The sequence below is a fragment of the Ctenocephalides felis genome, unplaced genomic scaffold (genome assembly GCF_003426905.1).
Source record: "Ctenocephalides felis isolate EL2017-DRISC unplaced genomic scaffold, ASM342690v1 CF-g0.4_SCAFFOLD_01886, whole genome shotgun sequence".
NCBI lineage: Eukaryota > Metazoa > Arthropoda > Insecta > Siphonaptera > Pulicidae > Ctenocephalides > Ctenocephalides felis.
This window is the reverse complement of record NW_020538040.1, coordinates 181,873,700-181,894,642: the sequence shown is the minus strand read 5'-3', so window position 1 is coordinate 181,894,642 and position 20,943 is coordinate 181,873,700. Positions and strand designations below refer to the sequence as shown.

Genomic DNA, 20,943 nt, shown 5'->3' with positions numbered 1-20,943 from the left:
TAAATTGATAATTATTCCAACTCTGATGATAAATGAAACAGATCAAGTTTAAATACAGTGTGATTTTATATATACAATGTGATAAAAAACGTACCCAATTAAGTTTGCATTCCTCATCGAAATAATTTTGTAAAATCCTATTAAAATTAAAAATAAGCAATTGGAACTATTTGCCCCCTGTCCCTTTTTACTCCGCCTATAGGGTAAAAAAGCACAGATGACAAATTTTAGAAAAACAGTAAAAAACATATCTCTGTAATTAGGAATTAACTGAAAATTTTACTGAATATAGTTCGATAGTTGTTTGTTTGTTCGCTACTTGCTATGTGTTGTGATGTAGATAACTTGGTTTAGACAATAGAATTACTGAAAGTCAAATTGGAACATTGTGCCCATCCCTATACCCTTTATAAAAATGATAGAATTATTAATTTGCTCATCATTTCAAAATTACTTGCTTGTTTTTTATTTAAGTAACATACATTAAAATTATATACGTATACCTATTTTATATGTTTTTAAATATCACTTCCATGATTCAGCGATTCAATATTAGAAATTACAACTGTGTACAAAAACTGGATCAAATTATTTATATCATTTATATTATTCGTTTAAATCATTTATAAGTTACCATATAAATTTCATATAATATATTTGGAGAAATTCTCACAATCAGTGAATCCCAATGCATTCAATTACCACGAAAATATGGTGGTTATCTTAAATGTAAATGTGAAGTTATCATTCTAAATAACTGTTTATTTATTTTGTTACATTATTTACGTAGATGAAATCGATAATGAAATCAGTATATTATAAATTATTATATGATGTTATCTCTTTTATTTCAAAATTGCACAATTCATCCAGTTCGTATATTGAATTACTGCAAGTTAGTATTCGAAAAGTAAATACGAATACTATACTTGGCATCAATCATTAAGTAATAAGATTTTAAATAATAAATACATATTTATTTTGCGTAGAGTAGCATTACGATATCTAATTATCTCAACATAAAAAATAACGAACCTAACGAATTTAACAAAAACTTATCAAACAGTTTAAATCGAATTTTCAAATCAAATAGAAACTTTAAATAATATTCAAAGCCTTGGGTCCTCTGCATATAATTACAAGATTGTTGTTGTTTTTATTTCAAGAATAATACGCACACAGAAATTAATTTAATTAACGTAATTTGAATAAATAAATAAAAAAGGTAAAAGTTATTTGGAAATGGTAAGCAAATCATAATTATATCGTTTTTTTTCAATTTATATTGTTCACCTTGATCGATAGTCTTCGATCGCCTTCAATAGTAAATTAACATTTGTGAATCGAATATATAGAATAACGATTGTGAATAAACACAATAATTAACACTAATTAATAGTATATGTGTGTGAAAGCAAATTTATTTTTCTTATGATGATTGAAATTAGTTAGAAGAGTTTGTTACCAGAGTTTATGTTCATATTTGACTAACGTACTAAATAGATTTTAGTTACAAAATTAGTCCTGTTTCATTTATATAGCTACAAATCCCTACAGACAATTGCATATGACTTAGTTAGTTAATAAGTAAATATTAATATGTTAAGTTAGTAAGTGATTCAAAAGAATTTCTTCGGCGATCTCTGGTTCGGTAAAGCTAATATTAAAATGAAACTTTTTCAACTTCACAATATACATATGTATGTAATATTTTTAAAACCCAATCGTCGAATTAAAAAAAAGATTAAATAACAAAATTATTTATTCCATTAAACGTTCCGACACTTGATGTGTGTCATCATTCAGTAATCTAAAAAACTTATTACATAAATACTAAGTTGGTAATAAATATAAATATATAAAAAGGAGAAAATTGTACATACCAAACGAGGAAAAACAACAGAAAAAATTAATGATGATGTAAAATTGATTGAACACTAAATTTGTGTAAAATAATAATATACTATTATATTAACAACGAGAAATTGAAGGAGCACATATTGCCCTCCTATATTGTTTTGGAGCATTATGGACACTGATCAAGGTTAATATATATATATATATATATATATATATATATATATATTTAATCTTTTATAATATTATCTTTTATAATATTTAATCTTTTATAATTTATCTTTTTTTAATTCGACGGTTGGGCTGCAAAAATATTACAAATATGTATCAACGTCGACAAAACTATCATCATATATATATATATATATATATATATATATATATATATATATAATATTCATGTTAATTTGTTGAAGCAGTTCTCAAAAAGAAAAAAGCTATTGTAATCCGGGGAGTGTGAGTTCATAGAAATGAATGGGCAAAAATTTTGTACAGAGAACTCAATGGAGTTCGGCGAACGGCATGCGAACGACGAGTGCAAATTTTCCATCCAATCAGTCGCAGAAACAACTAAAGTTTATAGAATATTTTTCAATTAGTAAAATACCGAGTCGCAGATTTAATTTTTACAGCTGCCAGTAAACGCAAAAAGGTCGTGGTTTCGCGGCAAGAACGTGGTCTAGTAACCACAGGTTCGAGGTTCGATACCCATATCGACCATCTTGATATCAACAAGGAGTAGTAATAGAACAGATTTTCGCATGAGCGAGTTAAAATATGATAGCAAGTGAAAACAGCTTTTCAAGGGCATTGTTGAATCATATATCCAATTAGTAATAGACAAAAAATTATATAAGAAATCTCATCAGATAGAAAATGGTCAACCTCGTGGTTGCAATCTAATAAACAATAGGTTTAAGGAATCACATTACAACAGCCCATAGTATATACAAAATTCTGATTGCTAAAAAAGTTTATTGAAAAATAGTACTAAATAACAAAGCTTCGATAAAACAGGTCCAAGTGTTAGTGAGACTGATCTCTTTCTTTCAACAATTTTTTTAAAAGCGATAAAACCGTTTGCAACTTTTAAGTTATAAATATCTATATTCATATATATTATTTCAGATCGCAGTCATAAAATATAAATTGCCTTTTTTATAGATTTGTTATTTTAACCTACAGAATTCGAATCGAGGATAGAATTTAAAATATACCATCCACTGGTGCCACTGCTCAAGATTCGAAACGTTAATGTAAACATTAAATTGACAAAAGAAAATCAATAGCATCTCAAATGAGATTAAACTCTAAAAAACAACATTATTATATTTTCAAATATTTGCTTCCAGACACAAAGAATGACTGGCACGTCAGTCTTTCCTAAACAATTAGTCCAAAATCTTTTGCTTTTATCATTCCGAAAAGGATTTTAAAAATACGTTCACCAGAATTCAGTTTGGTATAGAAATTAAATTTCATATCATTTATGGAATAAAACGATAAAAAAATATAAACATTGACAAAAGTAGACATTTTTACACATTTTGTGAGCGTTAGTTTTTTTTGACTGTTCGCGATGGACTTCAAAGTTTGATGTCAAATAGCATGAAGTTGATTTTTGATAAAAGTAAGTCACATTGGAAAATAATCAAAGTCAGATGAAAGTTTATATTTCTAGAGGATACCGAAATTTTAGCATGTGAATAAATAAAATAATCTAAATATCAAGATGTAAAAGCAACAATCATTTAGAGTAATCATTTTTACCTTCATATAATTATTTTATTCATAAGCGAATAACTTTTATATGAATTTTATCTAATTTATGATTATATTGTATTTCTGTGAGCATATATCTTTAAAAAAATCAATAAAAATCAATCGCCAAGGCAAAACATTTCTGAACCCAAACAAATCAGCATATAATAATTTATGCATAACAATCAAAATTTAATTGCATTTCGACAGGAAGGAGATGAAGACCTCATGAAAGAAATTCAAAATAATGAATTGAATTCTATTTTGAAAATGATTTGACATCTGCACATAAAGTGTTGAATTTAAAGCCGGCAAAAGTATTTTTATAGCAAATATTCATTCGTAAACGCGTTGGTAGCTTTCCGGGAGCGAGCGTCATTTCGCGTCACAAATTATATCATCATCGGTCCAGAGTCTAGACTGTTTTCATTCCTGTCACTGAACATATATATTTGCTATGAATTGATTATTTTTGAAATATGACTGGCCACCCACTGAACAAACGCATTTGGATATACAGAGATACATCTAGAACTGGATTTATAGCCTCAGGTGTTTTTGTAAACAACTATATTGAACAGCAATCACAACTTAAGAATCCTATGAGCTGTTGTGATGATACTTCTTAACTGCATTGATTTTTTGCAAAAGGGATATAGTTTTAAAAGAATTTTTCTAGTAATGATGATCTATTTTAACTAATACAGCATTTTCATGAAGGGGCATTTTCAATCGGAAACATTTTTAGCTATAATTGATAAATAAAAATATGATTTCAAGTAAAAATAGCCTCACAGATATATATATATATATATATATATATATATATATATGTCACACATCACTATTAGAAATATGCCTAATAATGAACTGGCCACAGAAAGCGGACAACCACTCAGTTTCTTCTAATAATTCTAGGTTATTAGAAATTACATCACAACAGCTCATAAAGTAATTCAAAGCTCATAACAATAATTCATAATAAAATAAAAAATATATATCATTCATAAAATAAAATATATGTCAATGGCGCATTACATCTTCAATTCACTTGCTGATGGTTAATTATAATAATTAATAGATTTAATGTTTTCATTTTAGATTGTGGTTTATTTTAGATGATTAAGTGTTATCTGCTCCAAGCATAAATATTTGATTTTTCATTTTAAAGGCATCATTCAGGTAGTATTGTGTATAGGTAGAATAAAATCCATTGTCAGTTGTCCTACATAAAGGCCATACTATTGCACAGAGACAGCAGATACTCTCGTGGAAAAATCGTCGATGGCATTGCACCTTTAATAGTTGATAGCTGACGATGCAAATAATAATAAAAATTGCAACAGTTGTTTCTTCATCGTTCGGAGAAATTCGTTATTTATACACACACACACACATATCTATATATATATATATATATATATATATATATATATATATATGTGTGTGTGTGTGTATATATATGAACCATTGTATATTTACCGTCGATGATTAAAACGTTTATTTCAAGTGCTCTATGACTCGACTGCGCTATTTTATGAAATAATTTTCATCGGAAATCGTAAATAGATTGCATGCTCATACATCATACATATATAATGTATATAAAGCGCCGATTCGTGCTAAAATTGTTATAACTGAAATACAAACTGCTGCATTTTGACTATTGGCAAGCACGTGTGCAACGATTTGTTTGTGTCCTCGAATGATTTCGATCTATCTAGGATATATATATATATATATATATATATATAAATATTACACAAAATAAACTACTCAATTAATTGATGAATATCACAATTGAAATTAATGACTGCCTGATGAGTTCATAATGGCTGCCTCGTAAGTCGACTTGCTTTCGCGAAAATTGGTTAATTTTCGTGATTTTTTAGCGATTGCGATAACTTACCCTACAGGAAGTTAAAAATATAAAAACAATACAAATCATTCCATTATGATGATAATGAAATGATTTGAACTTTAATTAATATCAATAACTGGAAATTATTGAAATGACTAACGAGGCGAATATTGGGTGCTGTAAAAATAAAAGCAATATCAATACAAAAGTGAATGATTATTATCATGATGAATATAGTATTAACAAATAAAATGATTAAAGTTGAAATAATAAAAATCTTCACAATACGTATAAATAATCGATTTAACCAATAAGAAGTGAGAGATGCAGCAACTTTTAAAATTGCAAACACATAATTGAATTAGCCCTTTGATGACCATTTGTAATTAAGCCATTTTTAATATTAAGTTCAAATATTATACAATATTTCAACAAATAATCACTCCTCCTTCGGAAAGTAAAAAATTAGATTTACGGTTATTATGAATAATGACGGTACTGTAAGATGTAATAAAGTATATACCAATAATATAGCGATACGAATTTCGATAATCGTCCTTTAACAGTTTATCATTTTCTTTTTTCATTTATTTTTCAGTTGACTTCATCCCGTTTCCCTGTAGTGCTGAAGCTGGGCCATGCCCACGGCGGAATGGCCAAAATCCGCGTGGACAACCTGAGCGATTTCAGCGACGTCGCCGGCGTGGTCGCCCTGGCGAACACATACTGCACCGTCGAGCCCTACATCGATGCCAAATTCGATGTACACATTCAGAAAATCGGAAACAACTATAAGGCATTTATGTAAGTCAATAGTACGCTCTTCATTCATTATACGTAAGTAATCAGTCAATATCCAACTAAATTTCAGGAAATTTTAGAATGAGAGGCTTTCCATTGCCGTGCATAGATATATATTTATTAAGGGAAGTTAACACCCTTGTAGCGTTAAAAAGTTTGAAACAAACACTATTAATTAAAAAACTTCAAAGGCAAAAAATTATATCTTTCAATATTCTAATAAATTATAATTAAAAAGTCTATTTTATAATTTTTTAAATAAAACAGTTCCCGAAGAAGGGGATACACTTCATATTCCAGCAACGTAGAACTAATTTATTAATGAAAATCTAAATGAATATTTTATTTTAACAAAAAAAATTAGGCTTTCAGTACAGAAAAAATAATGACTAATATATACTAATATAACAATAATAAATTGAATATATTAATATATACATACATATATAAATGTATATCATTTTTTGAAGTAAATAATTTTACTTAAAGTTATCTTTTGAATTACGACAAGAGTGGGTTTGAAAAAATATATCTCGCCAAATGATAATGTAAAAAGTTGAAAATTAGCATAGCGTTTTTTTAGAGAAGCATTGATTTTGTTTGGCACGAATTTATATATTCAAAGATGAGATTAGTCATATTGACAACAAAATATATCAGAAAAATGATCCAGTTAATATTTCAAGACCATATCGCTATAACTTCAAGGTTAAATAAATATATAAGTCAGTTTCAGAAATATAAATTATTTCAACTTATAAATACTCATAACTCTACGTACGTCTAAGATTTTCATTGCAGTTTTGATATCATGCCAATTTATAACTCACTTTGCCATAAATTATAGATTTCTCAAAAACAACAATTACAAAAAATAATTGAACACACTTCTGATTTTTCACTTACACAAAGATAATAAAATTGAAAGAAGACTATTTGCGAAATCAATATTTATATACGAGTAAATCGTTTCACAAAAAATAAATGACATTATAAAAAAGGACGTTCGTAGCATACACACATAAATTGTTTCAAAGGTATGTATAAAACATCAGATATTTTTAAGATGCAAAGAAACCTAATATTTTTTTTATTTCTTTTATAATTTATTCTCACACTTTTTATACAGTAGTTTTCATACAATCATTTAAATATTCGTTTTGGGAATGATAAAAAAGCTATGTAAAGCCCATTCTAACCAATTTTGTCACGTTTTGGGGTGAGTTTATTACATTTATAAAAGGACACCTCATTGATGAAATCACAAACCGAACAATCATAAAACGTGATATATATATATATATATATATATATATATATATATAATAGAAAATATTTAAAAAAAACTACACGGCACGAATTATTCACATAAATAAATAAATCACAATAATAAATGATTGTAAATCGTCGAACTGCAAAAGTTTAATATAATGATTTTTTTTAAATATTACAATATTTAGTTCATATATAAATAAGAAAAAGTTCAATTCATACATGACTAACTAAAATATTTAATGAAGGCAAAATTGTTTTACAAATATGAAATAAATCTTGTCTCCTATGAACTTTAATTAGCGAATCCCGTTGAAAAAGTAGAGCTTGTCCTATTTATAGAAGATGCTGATCTTGTCATGTCATGTGCAAGAATGTTTTAATGGTTACACGAAGGTGCATGTAACTGCAATTTGGTAGTAAAAAGTAAACATTAAATAAATAAAGAGAAAGTAGAATGCACATTAAGCTATTAAACATTTTATGTTCTACATAACATAAAACTACATACATAGTTTAGTTTTCATGCTTTCTAAAACTTTACTTTTTTGGTATATAGGTAACAAAAGCAGAAATAAAAATTATGATATATAAGAGATGCAATCGATTTTGTTTTCCGAACTCACGATTGCGTTGAACAACCATAAACGTGGGGCGTTTTCTAGCGTGAAAGCTTATAAAACAAGATAAAGATAAACATATACTTGTTATAACATAATATGAACCTATATGCATGTTATAAAGTAAAAAATGACAAATATACGTTGTGAAAATATTTCTGCGCCATAAGACTATAGTTTCTATGGAATAGCTAAGGAATCGCCTCGGGCGAAAATCTAAAGCGAAAGAAAATTACACGATCAACATCAAGAATAATTGAAATAATTTTATCATAATATATTAAACCTAAATATGTAATACAACGAAGAATAGTGGATGAGTTCTCTTAAGTCTTTTTCGAATGTCAACATCCAAAATGTATTGGGCTAATTTAATTGGATTAGGCGTGAATCTTCCTTTCTGTTCAGTTGATAAAAATATTAATTTTCAAAATAAATTCAATATTAACTTGATTGATGCCGATGATTGATTAATAATGTTATTATTTTGACTTATTCTTAAAAGTAATGTTAATATATTTTTACAGGCGCAAATCAATTTCTGGAAACTGGAAAACCAACCAGGGCTCCGCCATGCTCGAGCAATTAGGCATGACGGAACGTTATAAACACTGGATAGATGAGGTAAGACTATATTTAAAAAAAAAAACAAAACATTTATATAATGGTGGCGTCAAAAGCCCCTTGGGCGCGAATCTAAGAGCTGACGGGACGGACGGGAGAAACAGTCGGTTCCGCTATTTCCGGGAGACGGGACAAAACGGACGGACGCTTCCGGGTGATGACAGAGAAGGACGGTCTCTGGTTGACGCCACTGGCAAAACGTATCAGAATCATGATCACTTACGCTTTCGGGGCGACAGCACTGACAAGGTGCGGAAAATACAGTTTTGGGACGACGGGACAAACGGTTCTGAGGGACAGTTAAGAACCCTTCGTTCCATCAGTTTCAAAAATTAATAATCTCGCTGCCCAAAAATACAAAACAAAAAATTATTTTAACTTTTTCGTGCATTAATAAATAATTATTCAAAATTGTTTGTTATAACTAACATAGTCTAATCTACTGTAAATTTTATTTCTAGTTTAGTCTACTATAGGTTTTTTTTAACACTAGATATACCACGCCAGTCAAAATGACTGGTTGGGCACTTTCAATTCAAAATTCCCATTATATGTAAAATTTGTTTTGTGAAATGAAGTTATGACTTTTTAAGTTATAAGTATAGAAATAATTTTGTGCATTCAAAGTTACTTTATATATATTAGTAACAAAAATAAATTGTTTTACTACTACTTGTACCAGCACCAGTCAAAATGACTGGTGCAAGTTTCTATAGAAAATGTTTAATAAAAGAACCGAAATAACAATAGACATAGATCGTATGCGATTATCGCCTACTCTGTTATCGACAACAATATATTTTATTTATTCTTTATTCTCTTTTACGTGTAAAAATGCAGATTGCTGAAGTATTACTAGATTTTTACCAACAATACAATTGTTTCGAACTTCGTTCAACACACTAAATAAAATTTTATTCAATGTGATTTTCAAGTATAATTATTTATTCTTTTTGTACACTGATACAAGTAAGTAACATTCATGTGGACACAGAAATTTTCAAAAATATATTCTTGAGTAAAAAAAAAACTATAAACGAGAAAACTGCCATGGTTTCGACTTATTTTTATAGCGACTGTCAGTCTTCGAAAAAAGAATGGAAACAATGTTTTTTTAGCTTGTTTGGAAAATACAATCAGTGGATCTGTGAAATGTTCGGATCTAGAATTTGAAATATATGGTAGTGACGGTGAATTTTTAGATAAACAAATCAATCCACAAGGCAGTGCTATTATCGACTGTAGAGATGGTAAAATTTCGTGATAAAGACAATACAGATGGATCAAGTACTTTACTAAATTGATAGATATCACAAACAAACGTATCAGATGATGCAAGCCACTTTCTTCCAATTCTGAAGACGAATTTGGAAGTAATGCACCAAATCAGGAAACTAAAATTGGTTTGGACGAAACTATTTGAACTAGTGTTGTAGTAAAGTCAAATAGGTTTTGCAGGTAGATTAGAAGTCCAAAGAGCTTTCAGAGACATACTCAGACCAAATTTATAGAAAAAAGCCCTGGTTTGGAACAAATTATAGAAAATAGCAAAAATTGCTTCAAACCGGGAGCTCATATCACTTTGGTTGAATAACATTTTCCAACGAAGGCCAGAAGCATATTTAGCCAGTAAATGCCAAAGAAACGTTATAAATTTACAAAAAATTCTGTCTGACATCTGATGTAGAAACAAAATATATGGTAAATGGTTGCCCGTATTTAGCGAAAGACGAAGAATCAACCCCTCTAAACGAATTTGTAGTAATGAAAATTCTTGAAACATATACCATGAAAAGTATAAATGCAATAACCGATATTATTTTTAGAATTATTCATATGGCATTGAAATTAAAATTTAAAAACACGTCGGTAGCCGTAATTTTACGCGCAAACAAGTGGGTGCTGCCGGACACTTTTATTGAGTATTGTGCTAAAGAACTGTAAAAACTATTAAAAATTAATATATTTTGTTATTTGACAATATTTATAAGTTTATTTAACAGCTGTAATTAGTTTTGTTCAACTTAGAAACACTATAAGTAAGTTTTCTTAGAGACCAGTCATTTGACTGGTATTGGTACAAATAGGTATATACAAACGGCTCGTTTATTGTTAAGACAAAAAGTAAATTTAAAAACAAGGACCACTTTCGCATACTTTCAATGATATTTCGCCTAAATGGTAAGTTAGGATATTGATAATTAGCACATCGCAAAGACCTATACAAGGCAGGGATGGTTATAATTGGAAAGTTACTATTTTTCTTTGAAAAAAGGCTAAATTCGGAATAGAAGAACATATTTACATACACAAATTATATTATATTATATATTCCAGGTGTCCGATCTCTTCGGAGGTTTAGAAATCTGTGCCCTCGAGTTGGTCGCCGGTAAAGACGGTCGCGAGCACATAATAGAAGTGAACGACTGCGCGCTCAGCCTGATGGGAGACAGCCAGGAGGAGGACAGGCGGTTGATCGCTGAATTGGTTGCCACGCGGATGCAGGTAATGGCATAGGGAACGCACGAGATAAAGAACACGGGTTCAGAAGTTTAGATGTTCAGATAGACTTTGTTCATAGACCATTTAATTAATGATAAGTCACTGATCATAGACCATTTTATTGCTCATAACTACAAACAAACCCCAAAAAAATGTTGCTGTAATAGGCCTCTTATTACAAATTTTACATCAAAATTATAGTAAACAAAAAAAAAAAAAGAAATATGTTCGAATAAGAAACTCATCGCTAATAAACTATATAAATTAAAGTTCTATTTTTGTTAAATATTACTATTACAGAAAATAAAAATATCAAAAAACTTCATATTTAACAGTTCTATGAAAACAAAGTGGCTAACGAATGGTTAACGAACATTGCTCACGCTTAAACTGGAGGTATTAAATTTTTCGCAAAAAATACTTCATTTATAGTATTAAGAATATTAATAGATAGAACTTGTTAATACTATTTACAAATTTAGATTGGCTTTGAAAAAATAAAAAAAAACTAGCTGTAAGTGGAATTCTGTCTTAAGGCAATTAAGGCATCGTGCCTTAAGGCAAATTGCTGGAACTTCCCGTACCAAAAATTATTATTTTTTTAAAAACGATTAACATTTTTGAAAAAAAATTACTTTGAAAAAATAAGATTTTTGAGAAACTATAAATTGGACAAAAAATTACTTTTTTTTTTAAAAAAAAAATTTTTTTTTTTAAATTTTTTTTTTATTTTTTTTTTTTTTGAAAAAAAAAATTTTTCTTTATTTTGACATATTGTGGAAGATCTGAACTTTTTTTTCAAAGCAATCGTACTGCTTTAACTGCATAGGGACAAAATATAAAGCGCGTAAGCGCCGCGTCGCTGTCTAACGCATAAGCATTGGTACGGAACCCATAGGAATGTTAACAAAATGTATACTGATTGTTAAAATCTCTATAAAATATCTGATAATTTGATGTGCATATGTCTAATGATTATTTTGACCACCAATGGCTCATTTTTTTACTTTTTCCTCCATATCTCCGAAACCGCTAGACCTACCATCATAAAAATTTTATCGATTCTTCATCTTGTCAATACAAGTAAAATGTTTTTTGAATTATTCAAATCGAACGCTCCGTTCTCTTAAAAACTGAGTTACCGTTTTCGGCACTTTTTGCCCCGTATCTTCGGAACGGCTAGACCTGCCTTCGCCAAAAACTATCAGCACGTCTCCTTATCAATACGAATTGAATGTTTTTTGAATTATTCAAATCGGTTGATCCGTGTTCCCGAAATCGTCGACGAAAATTTGTATCCGCACATACATACACACACGTACATACATACATACATACATACATACATACATACATACATACATACATACATACATACACACACACACACACCAACACACATACATCCATTTTTCTAAGGTATGCCAAAAATTCAGAAACCTCTGAAACGTAAAGATATATAAAAATTTTCATTTTTGATTTTTTTACGATTACTATAACTTACCCTACGGGAAGTTAATTACCGAATGTGTCACGTTTTACGATTTTTTTTTTCACAAAAACGACTGAAACTTAATGAACAATGTAAATTAAAATACTGATCTGAAACTTTCAGAACATTTGCCGACCGCCTTTACCCAAAACCGGTACCGGCGTCCCGTTAGGCACGCGATCAAGCGTATCTAGCCGAGGCGGATCACCGACCGAAGACCACTTGCCGCCCGTGCCGGATCGCCCGGACCGCCAGTCGATTAGCTCGGAGCCCCCGAGCGAACCGCCGCCGCCGCACCCGTTGCTGGGGACACTGGGACGGCGAGATTCCCAAGGTAATAATAATAGAAACAGTATGACGAAGATATTAAGGGGGTACGTTCATAAAAAAATGATATTTTAAACATTAGAAATATTAAAAAATTGTCACAAATAAATTATTTAGAGTATCTCATTTCCCAGATATCTTACATATGTTTATACATGTGTCGTTAGTTGATAATATATTATATAATATAGTATATACACACTTTCTTTTGATAAAGAAAAAGCTTCGAATATGAATCAAATTATAGAGTAAACGGCAAAACCTATTCTGACTGCTGTGAAAATAAATAGAATATCAGTACAGCATTTTTTGATCAATTAAATATTTTTACCTCACACTTGAAACCAGAAATTGAAGTAATTAAAGTAATTAAATCTGTGTGTTTTATTGCAAATATTTTCCTTTTCGAAATTACTGCCTAATAGTAAAAATTCATATATCATCGCTGAGACGACCAAAACACAATAATTTGGATGTTGCTTTTTGCAATTTGAAAATAAAATGTCAGCTACTGATGACTAATGAGACAAAATTCATTCTAAATCTTTATTTCTTTGACAATTATATACGAGGTCAACCGAGTGGTAAAAATCCAATCTTAATATTCTTAATATATGGGCAATAAAGTAAGAAGCAAATATTTGTATACGGACTATCTAGAACATTTCTAAATGAGCAGTTGTAAATATTAATAATATTTCGCCTGATCATACAATAATCGCTTTACTTCATAATTTACAATTAGATAATTTATAAAAATTTCAAATACCGAATTCAACAATATTTTAAAACAAAAATTGAAAAAATTATATTTTATCAAATAATGCAAGTTTAGTTAGTCTCTTTAGTCATTAAACGCACTGTCCGAAAATAATAAATGAACAAGTATTGTTTATATCTTGAATGATGAATTATGAGTACAATTTTACAAGACAATCTAAACCCTTTGGGTATGGGCGCATTGCCATACAGAATCGGCCCCACCCTGGTATTTAAATAATTTATACGCCATTTTATAGGTTTAAATGATAAAAACAAATATACCAATTTTCAACTTTGTACCTCATCTTATGGCCGAGATACCAGCAATTCGCCATTGTGCACAGTTCAATATGCCAAAAGTTGAATTAAGAGAAATTGATAAATATCAATAACGCGTTCCAGTGAACTCGAAACATGATATCAAGGACGCACTTATATTTTATTTCAAAGTGTTTTTGCACAAATATTTATTGAAGTTTCACGTAATCGTAATCGGAATTCCATATGATACATATTCGCGGAATTTTAAAAATAAATACTTCTGATATATATATATATATATATATGTGTGTGTGTGTGTGTGTGTTTATATATATATATACTGTTCGCAATAAAATCTCGCAAATGCACAATATAAGAGAATTATTTTCCATATAATTAGAACTACGTCGATATTTTGATATGGCATAGTGAATATTAAACTTTGATCTATAATGTTGTAAAAATAATTTTTAATCAAGCTTTTTTAACTCTATATTTTAGCATCAGAATATATATGATTTAGAATTTGGATCATCGGACTCCTATGAACAAAATTGAAAATATAATAAACATTTTAAATCAAATACCGACCACTATATTGTGGATACAGGAATTTCAACAATTCAATATTGTGCTTGTATCGAAGGCTTTGAAATAAACTATCAAAAATTTAATGTAGTAAACTAGGAAAAATTCAATGGAATTCCTTGAAGATATTTCTCTATATAATACTGGTAGTTTTCATATTGAAACTACTTTTCGCGGGTTTACAATATTTTAGGCCTTTATTTAAACCTTGAATTAAAACATCATACAAAATTTCATTAAAGTCCTCAAAGAAATCAATAATCAATTACGAAGAAACGCCGATCATTACCAAAACGTAATCCCAAAAGGGTTCCAAATGGTATCTTTCGAAAATGTTTGCATTTTCAAAATTCATTCAGCATTTTTGGCAAAAACATGTGCAAAAAATTCTGCACATATTCACTACTCATAAAGAAACAACTCGGCCGATCATCTCGCAAAACTAATCAACGTGGGTATCGAGTTTCATCGAAGTCCTTTTAAACATTTGAAATCGGTGCAGCCGGTTTTGAGAACATCAACCAAAAGTCAAATTGTGGTTCACACACTAACTATCCAAATATGTGGATTTTATCCAATTTTGAAGTTATAGAACGACGATTTGGAATGACTAACGTCGATAAAGCATACAATTAGCAAATTGAATTTTCTGGCGATGAGCAAAAGATTGCCAAAATTAGCAAATATCAAAATAAAATTGAATTGAGAAGTAACGTTTCCTAATATTTTCCACTGACCTTGTGCATTGCGTTGTTTCAGCTTCGCAGTCGTCAACCGTGAGCTCGGCCTCGGGTGCGATTGGCAGCGGCGTCGGCGGCGGCGGCGGCCCCGGTCACGGCATCGGCATCGGCCCGCGCGCCCCGTCGCTCGGCCAGCGTCAGCCCTCGCAGCAAGCCTCCGCTCCTGAGGATTCAGAGGACACAATGAAAAACTTGCGGAAAACGTTCGCCGGCATTTTCGGCGACATGTAAACATCAAGCTGACGCGGTGACCTGGGGGATCATTTATAGCGCATAAAATCGCATTTAAAACGTTGTTTGTATTAGAACTTTCATTTGTTTTCATGTGGTTTCAAATTAGTTTATGGTTCATGATGTTAGGACCATGAGCACGCAACTATTTATTTTGGGATGTTTTTAAATTTCTGAATGGAGCAAAGTATGCGTTCATAGCATTTTGACTGAGAATTTAAAATACGTAGTTTATTATGTATATAAAATGTAACAACTGTGATTATAGAAATAGTTTTATTCAATCGTGCACGGAATGATGTCGCAGTCTTATTCTAATAAAACAATTTATTGAAAATAATCTGTACATTTGAATATAATTTGTAGTTTATAATAGCACAATTGCATGCATTTTAATAATACTGAAATTTACTTAAATTAATCACATTATACAATAACGCATAAATAGATAATTCTATCTTCAGTTTTTATGTTACCTTATCGATAGTAAAAATTACACATTGGTTTATGTTTAACGACAAACCATAAACAAACAACAACTTCTTGTAAATATACATGCAATCATCAATTCAATTGTTTTTGTTTTATTATGTTCTAATACAATCAATGATCAAATGAAATGCACCTTCTGACATTGGCTTTACATGTGTGAAAAACATATTTTACTTAATGTTATAAATATTTAATGTGTTAACTTCTTTACTATGATAAAATTTGTATATGTAGAATTTTCAAATACGTATATGCATACACAACAAATTGTTGTCAACAATGTTAGAGTAGTATCTAAGTCGATATATACAAATATATATACAATTATACATATATATATATATATATATATATATATATATATACATATAAAAGAGTATGTGGTTATTAAAATAATCTTGTTTCATTGTTGCAGCAACTCGTGTAACTAAAACTAGTATCAAATATGCACTGTTAAGGGTAGAGCAGAATAACCAATGTATAAACCTCTAAGCATTTTCAAAAATAATAATCTTTTATAAGGTTCCTACTCTATAAAGTATAGAAAAATTTAAAACAAGTTAAAATTCGCCAATATTATCTGAAACTATGGTTAAAACATTTTAGATAAACAAAAAAAAATTACATAATTGTATTAGTAAATTCATATGAATATCACAATTAGTTTGAAAATGAAGTTTAAATTCACGTTTATGTTTTTTTGTATCATACGAATAACTCACTTTTAGACAATTCGCGAAATAAAAACTGTTGGTTTCATAATAATAATGAATATATACCAATACTAAAAAATTCAAATTAGAATAATCGACATGTGTAAACGCAAAATATAATAGAAAATTTTACTCAAGATTTGTGTGCTTGCAAAATGATTACATACTTCAAACTCGTTTTCACTGAAGAAATAATTGTGAATAAACTGCATCAAAAACTTCTTTATAATAATAGAAATTGATTAACTATTCTAATGTTGCGAAATTCGGTCCTGGCAACATTGAATCATTTAACAAATGTTGGCAAATGATAGTCGGATATCGAAAAATACTATTGCAAGAGTTGAAAATACCATTGAATAATTAAAACCACACTAGTATTTAATCTTGTTATTTGTAGGTTTATCTTATTCCACGCATGTTATAAAAATTGTTGAATTTAAAAACGACTCATGTATAATAATTCGCTTAAACATTCGAATATATAGATCAATACTACCTGGTTGATATAAGAAATACTGAAACTTAATTTAAGCCGTTGAAATGACCCATAAAACCAGAATCGTGATGTATTCTTATACTTTATACTTTATATATATTTATATATATATATATATATATATATATATATATATGCCTATTGTAATATAATCACATTTTCCAAAGTCATTATTGAAGTCCAGGCAATATAGATCTATATTCGAAAAACGAAACAAAACTGAATACAATTATATGGCGGTGGCCATAAAATAAAAGTTAATAATAAATGTAACAAGCTATTAAATATCAATATATAACACCATGAAAATATTGAATTACTATACGTCAAAATAATATATAAACTATGTTATTTATTAGAAATTGTTAAATTTAAAATTGCTTCTCACTCATTGCTTCTTATGAAAGTTTATTTAAAATTGTTTTTAAGATGTGTTTTTGAAATATTTGTAGATTTATATATGAATTTCAACCCTTTTGCTACGAGCGTCGCCAATAGACGACATCCGCTTGGCAACTTGTGTGTACGAGTGTCGCCTATAGACAACGAACCTTGCTCAATATTCATCACACTATTTCATTATTGTGGTTTTTAGTTTTGTACAAGTGCAATTTTTAATTGTCAAATACATTTTTATGGATGATGATTGAAAAATCTTAAAATATGTTAAGTAACAAATAATTGGAGGTCTTGCTGGCTCGTACACCAGTTTCACTTCTGCGGAAAACACTCTCGTAATGTAAGGGTTAAAATAGTTTTTAATCGTTATATATTCTTCGAAACTCATACAACATATCGCATTAATTCTCTTTAACCTATTAATAAATTTATTTTAATACGTATTCAAATATTAAGTGTGCAAAAGCAATATAAATACTAAAATAATATACAATAAAATAAGTGCAATAAAACTGTTGAAAACTAAAATTTCATCTGGTTTAGCGTTTTTAAATGTATTTATATATACCGTTAACTATTATTGTTAATTTTTAATATTTCACGGCAATGGCTGCTTTAGAATAACACCTTACTAATTCTCTTGTATATGGCATAATTCCATAAAATTAAATTTTTTTTGTAAAAATCGCGGTTCAGATTCTTTACGGACGTAAACACCAAATATTTTTAATAATGTTGATTTTTTATCAATGGCAAACATATGTCATCACACATTGACATCGGGCTGTCCGAGGCAGGTATTAAACCTGAAGCTTCTGATTGAAGTTCCATAGCTCTAATCACTAATCCACGGACGAGCTGTAACACCAAATATAAATCGAGATCAAAAACTATTATTATTAATTTCAAAATCATTTATAATGAGGTTCAAGGAGAATTAAAGCGGTTTACTGCCTACTTTCGTTACATAGAATATATTTAAAATTTCTGTATATTACGAGTATATTCTGTATATTACTGTATATCTCGTATATAGTGATATTTGAAATGTAAATCTAAGGTCCTATGACGTGCATTAATTGAGCATGTACAAAAACTCTCAAAAGTACTAATTATACATTATCAAAATGACAAATAACTATTTAGTATAAGATTTGTATTCATTCCTTGATCACATGCTATAAAAATCCTAGAATTAAATCATTCGAACAGCAAAATGATTCTTTGATAACAAAGTAACAATATTTCGAAGGATTACAGTTATGCAATATACAATATTAAAATCATTTATAGCTTCTCTAAAACAAAGAGAAAAACAGTTGAATAAATCAAAGTCATAAATAATTACAAGCTTGTCACGATAAAGGTCACTAAACGGATAATATTATAAGATGTATGTGAGCAAATGAATAGTAGAGTACGACATATATTTGAATTTTATTGTAGGTATTACGTTGAAATAAAAATATGCAAAAATATTATCCAGTTTCATTGTGAACCATTTTTGAAGTACGCATTTAAGTGCACTGATATGTTTAATTCTAAATAATAAATGTTTTAAAAAGTGAGATTTATTATAGACGTTCCGAAACCTACTTCAACGGAGAAATACGAAATAAAAATAAACTCGGCGTAAATGGCATTTAACCCTAAGCCAACTTGCATAAACTTTTCGACATGTGTAAATAATAGATTTACTTAAGATTAAGAACTCAATATATTAATTTAAGAGAAATTTATAAGTATACCAAGTTGCTGTAGGGCTAAACTATTTAGCACGATTCCCAAATGATATCGTTCGAATCGTTTTTGAATTTTTAAAATGGATTCAGAAGTTTTTGCTTAAATTTGAATGAAAATGAAGAGCTTCGTCGGTCACCGCGCAAACAATTTTTGAAACCGAAATTTAATATAATTTTCGCGTACTTTGTCTGTTTTGATTCGACCCAGCCCTGGTAAATTAGTCCGCTCGCTACTTATTTATCGTACGACAAATTGGAAATTGCGATTGTGAGGCCGAGTAACGTCTAATGGTAAAACAATCATTGCATAAGAGGAGTTTATGATACGATAAAGATTATATTTACTTGATTATACAATGCAATTTTATATCTGTATTCATCTATTCATTCGATGATTATCTTCGTAGATATTAGATGCATGTATTAATATGAATCAAAACAATATAACACGGTTACGAATTTGACCAGCGAAAAAAATCTTTCAAAAGTAATAAATAATCCAATTATATATATTATGATTTTAGAAATATGCATAAATATACAGGAAGATTTACACTCATTATAGTAGATTTATATACTTATTGTTCTTTATATAAAAACAAAAAAAGACCTCAATTTACTTGTTTATCTCAGATTTTTAAAACATAGTAAAAACTGAAATATTTAAATTGACAAGCCTTTGTTAAAATGTGCGAATTGTGAATATTTAAAGTATTTAGCAGCCCAATCGTCAAATTAATAAAAAAAATTTAATAAAGAATTTTTCTATATTAACCCTCTTTTTCAATTCGACGATTGAGATGCTAAATACTTCAAATATGTACCAACGTCGATAAAACTATCAATATATATATATATATATATATACATATATATATATATATATATATATTATATATGTAGTGTGTGTGTGTGTGTGTGTGTGTGTGTAAATTCGTATAAAAAATCGAGAGCTACACAATAAAAATTAAATACCATTGTACGAATGGTTACTGTAATGGTACGAATTGTTTAACAATTTCTAAGATATCCATACGTTTTGCTCAACATCTCAACTTTCATTCAGTGGAATATGACTATAATATTTAAAGCTTATTGTAAGTAAATGAAACACTTTAAGTAAATGAAATTACTAATTGTAAAACACTTACAGTTTGATCCTTATATAAAAATAACAACACTATACTCCATGTGCACAATGGTAAAATATATACATTTTGACATCACAAACAACGAAAAACAGAATTAAACTTGTATAACAATCATTAAAATATCATAATGGTGTACTAACTGTTCTGAGTCTAAAATAGAAATGCGATATTCTTCTTAATAAATATTTATATATATGCCATGAAGGGACAAACATAAGCACAAAAATTTGTTATTTTCCACTGAATGA

The 20,943-nt window shown here is 29.0% G+C and overlaps 1 protein-coding gene across 1 annotated transcript in view; it reads left to right on the top strand.

Annotated features, from left to right (window-relative positions):
* Positions 1-5,968: 5,968 nt before the first annotated feature.
* The window catches only part of LOC113376339 (synapsin-like), an 18,647-nt gene continuing 3,672 nt past the window's right edge, over positions 5,969-20,943 (top strand). The window contains exons 1-6 of the mRNA XM_026616247.1: positions 5,969-5,974; positions 6,078-6,283; positions 8,700-8,796; positions 11,134-11,301; positions 12,914-13,124; positions 15,488-15,695. Coding sequence (XP_026472032.1) covers positions 5,969-5,974; positions 6,078-6,283; positions 8,700-8,796; positions 11,134-11,301; positions 12,914-13,124; positions 15,488-15,695 — 896 coding nt within the window. The remainder of the gene's footprint in view (positions 5,975-6,077; positions 6,284-8,699; positions 8,797-11,133; positions 11,302-12,913; positions 13,125-15,487; positions 15,696-20,943) is intronic.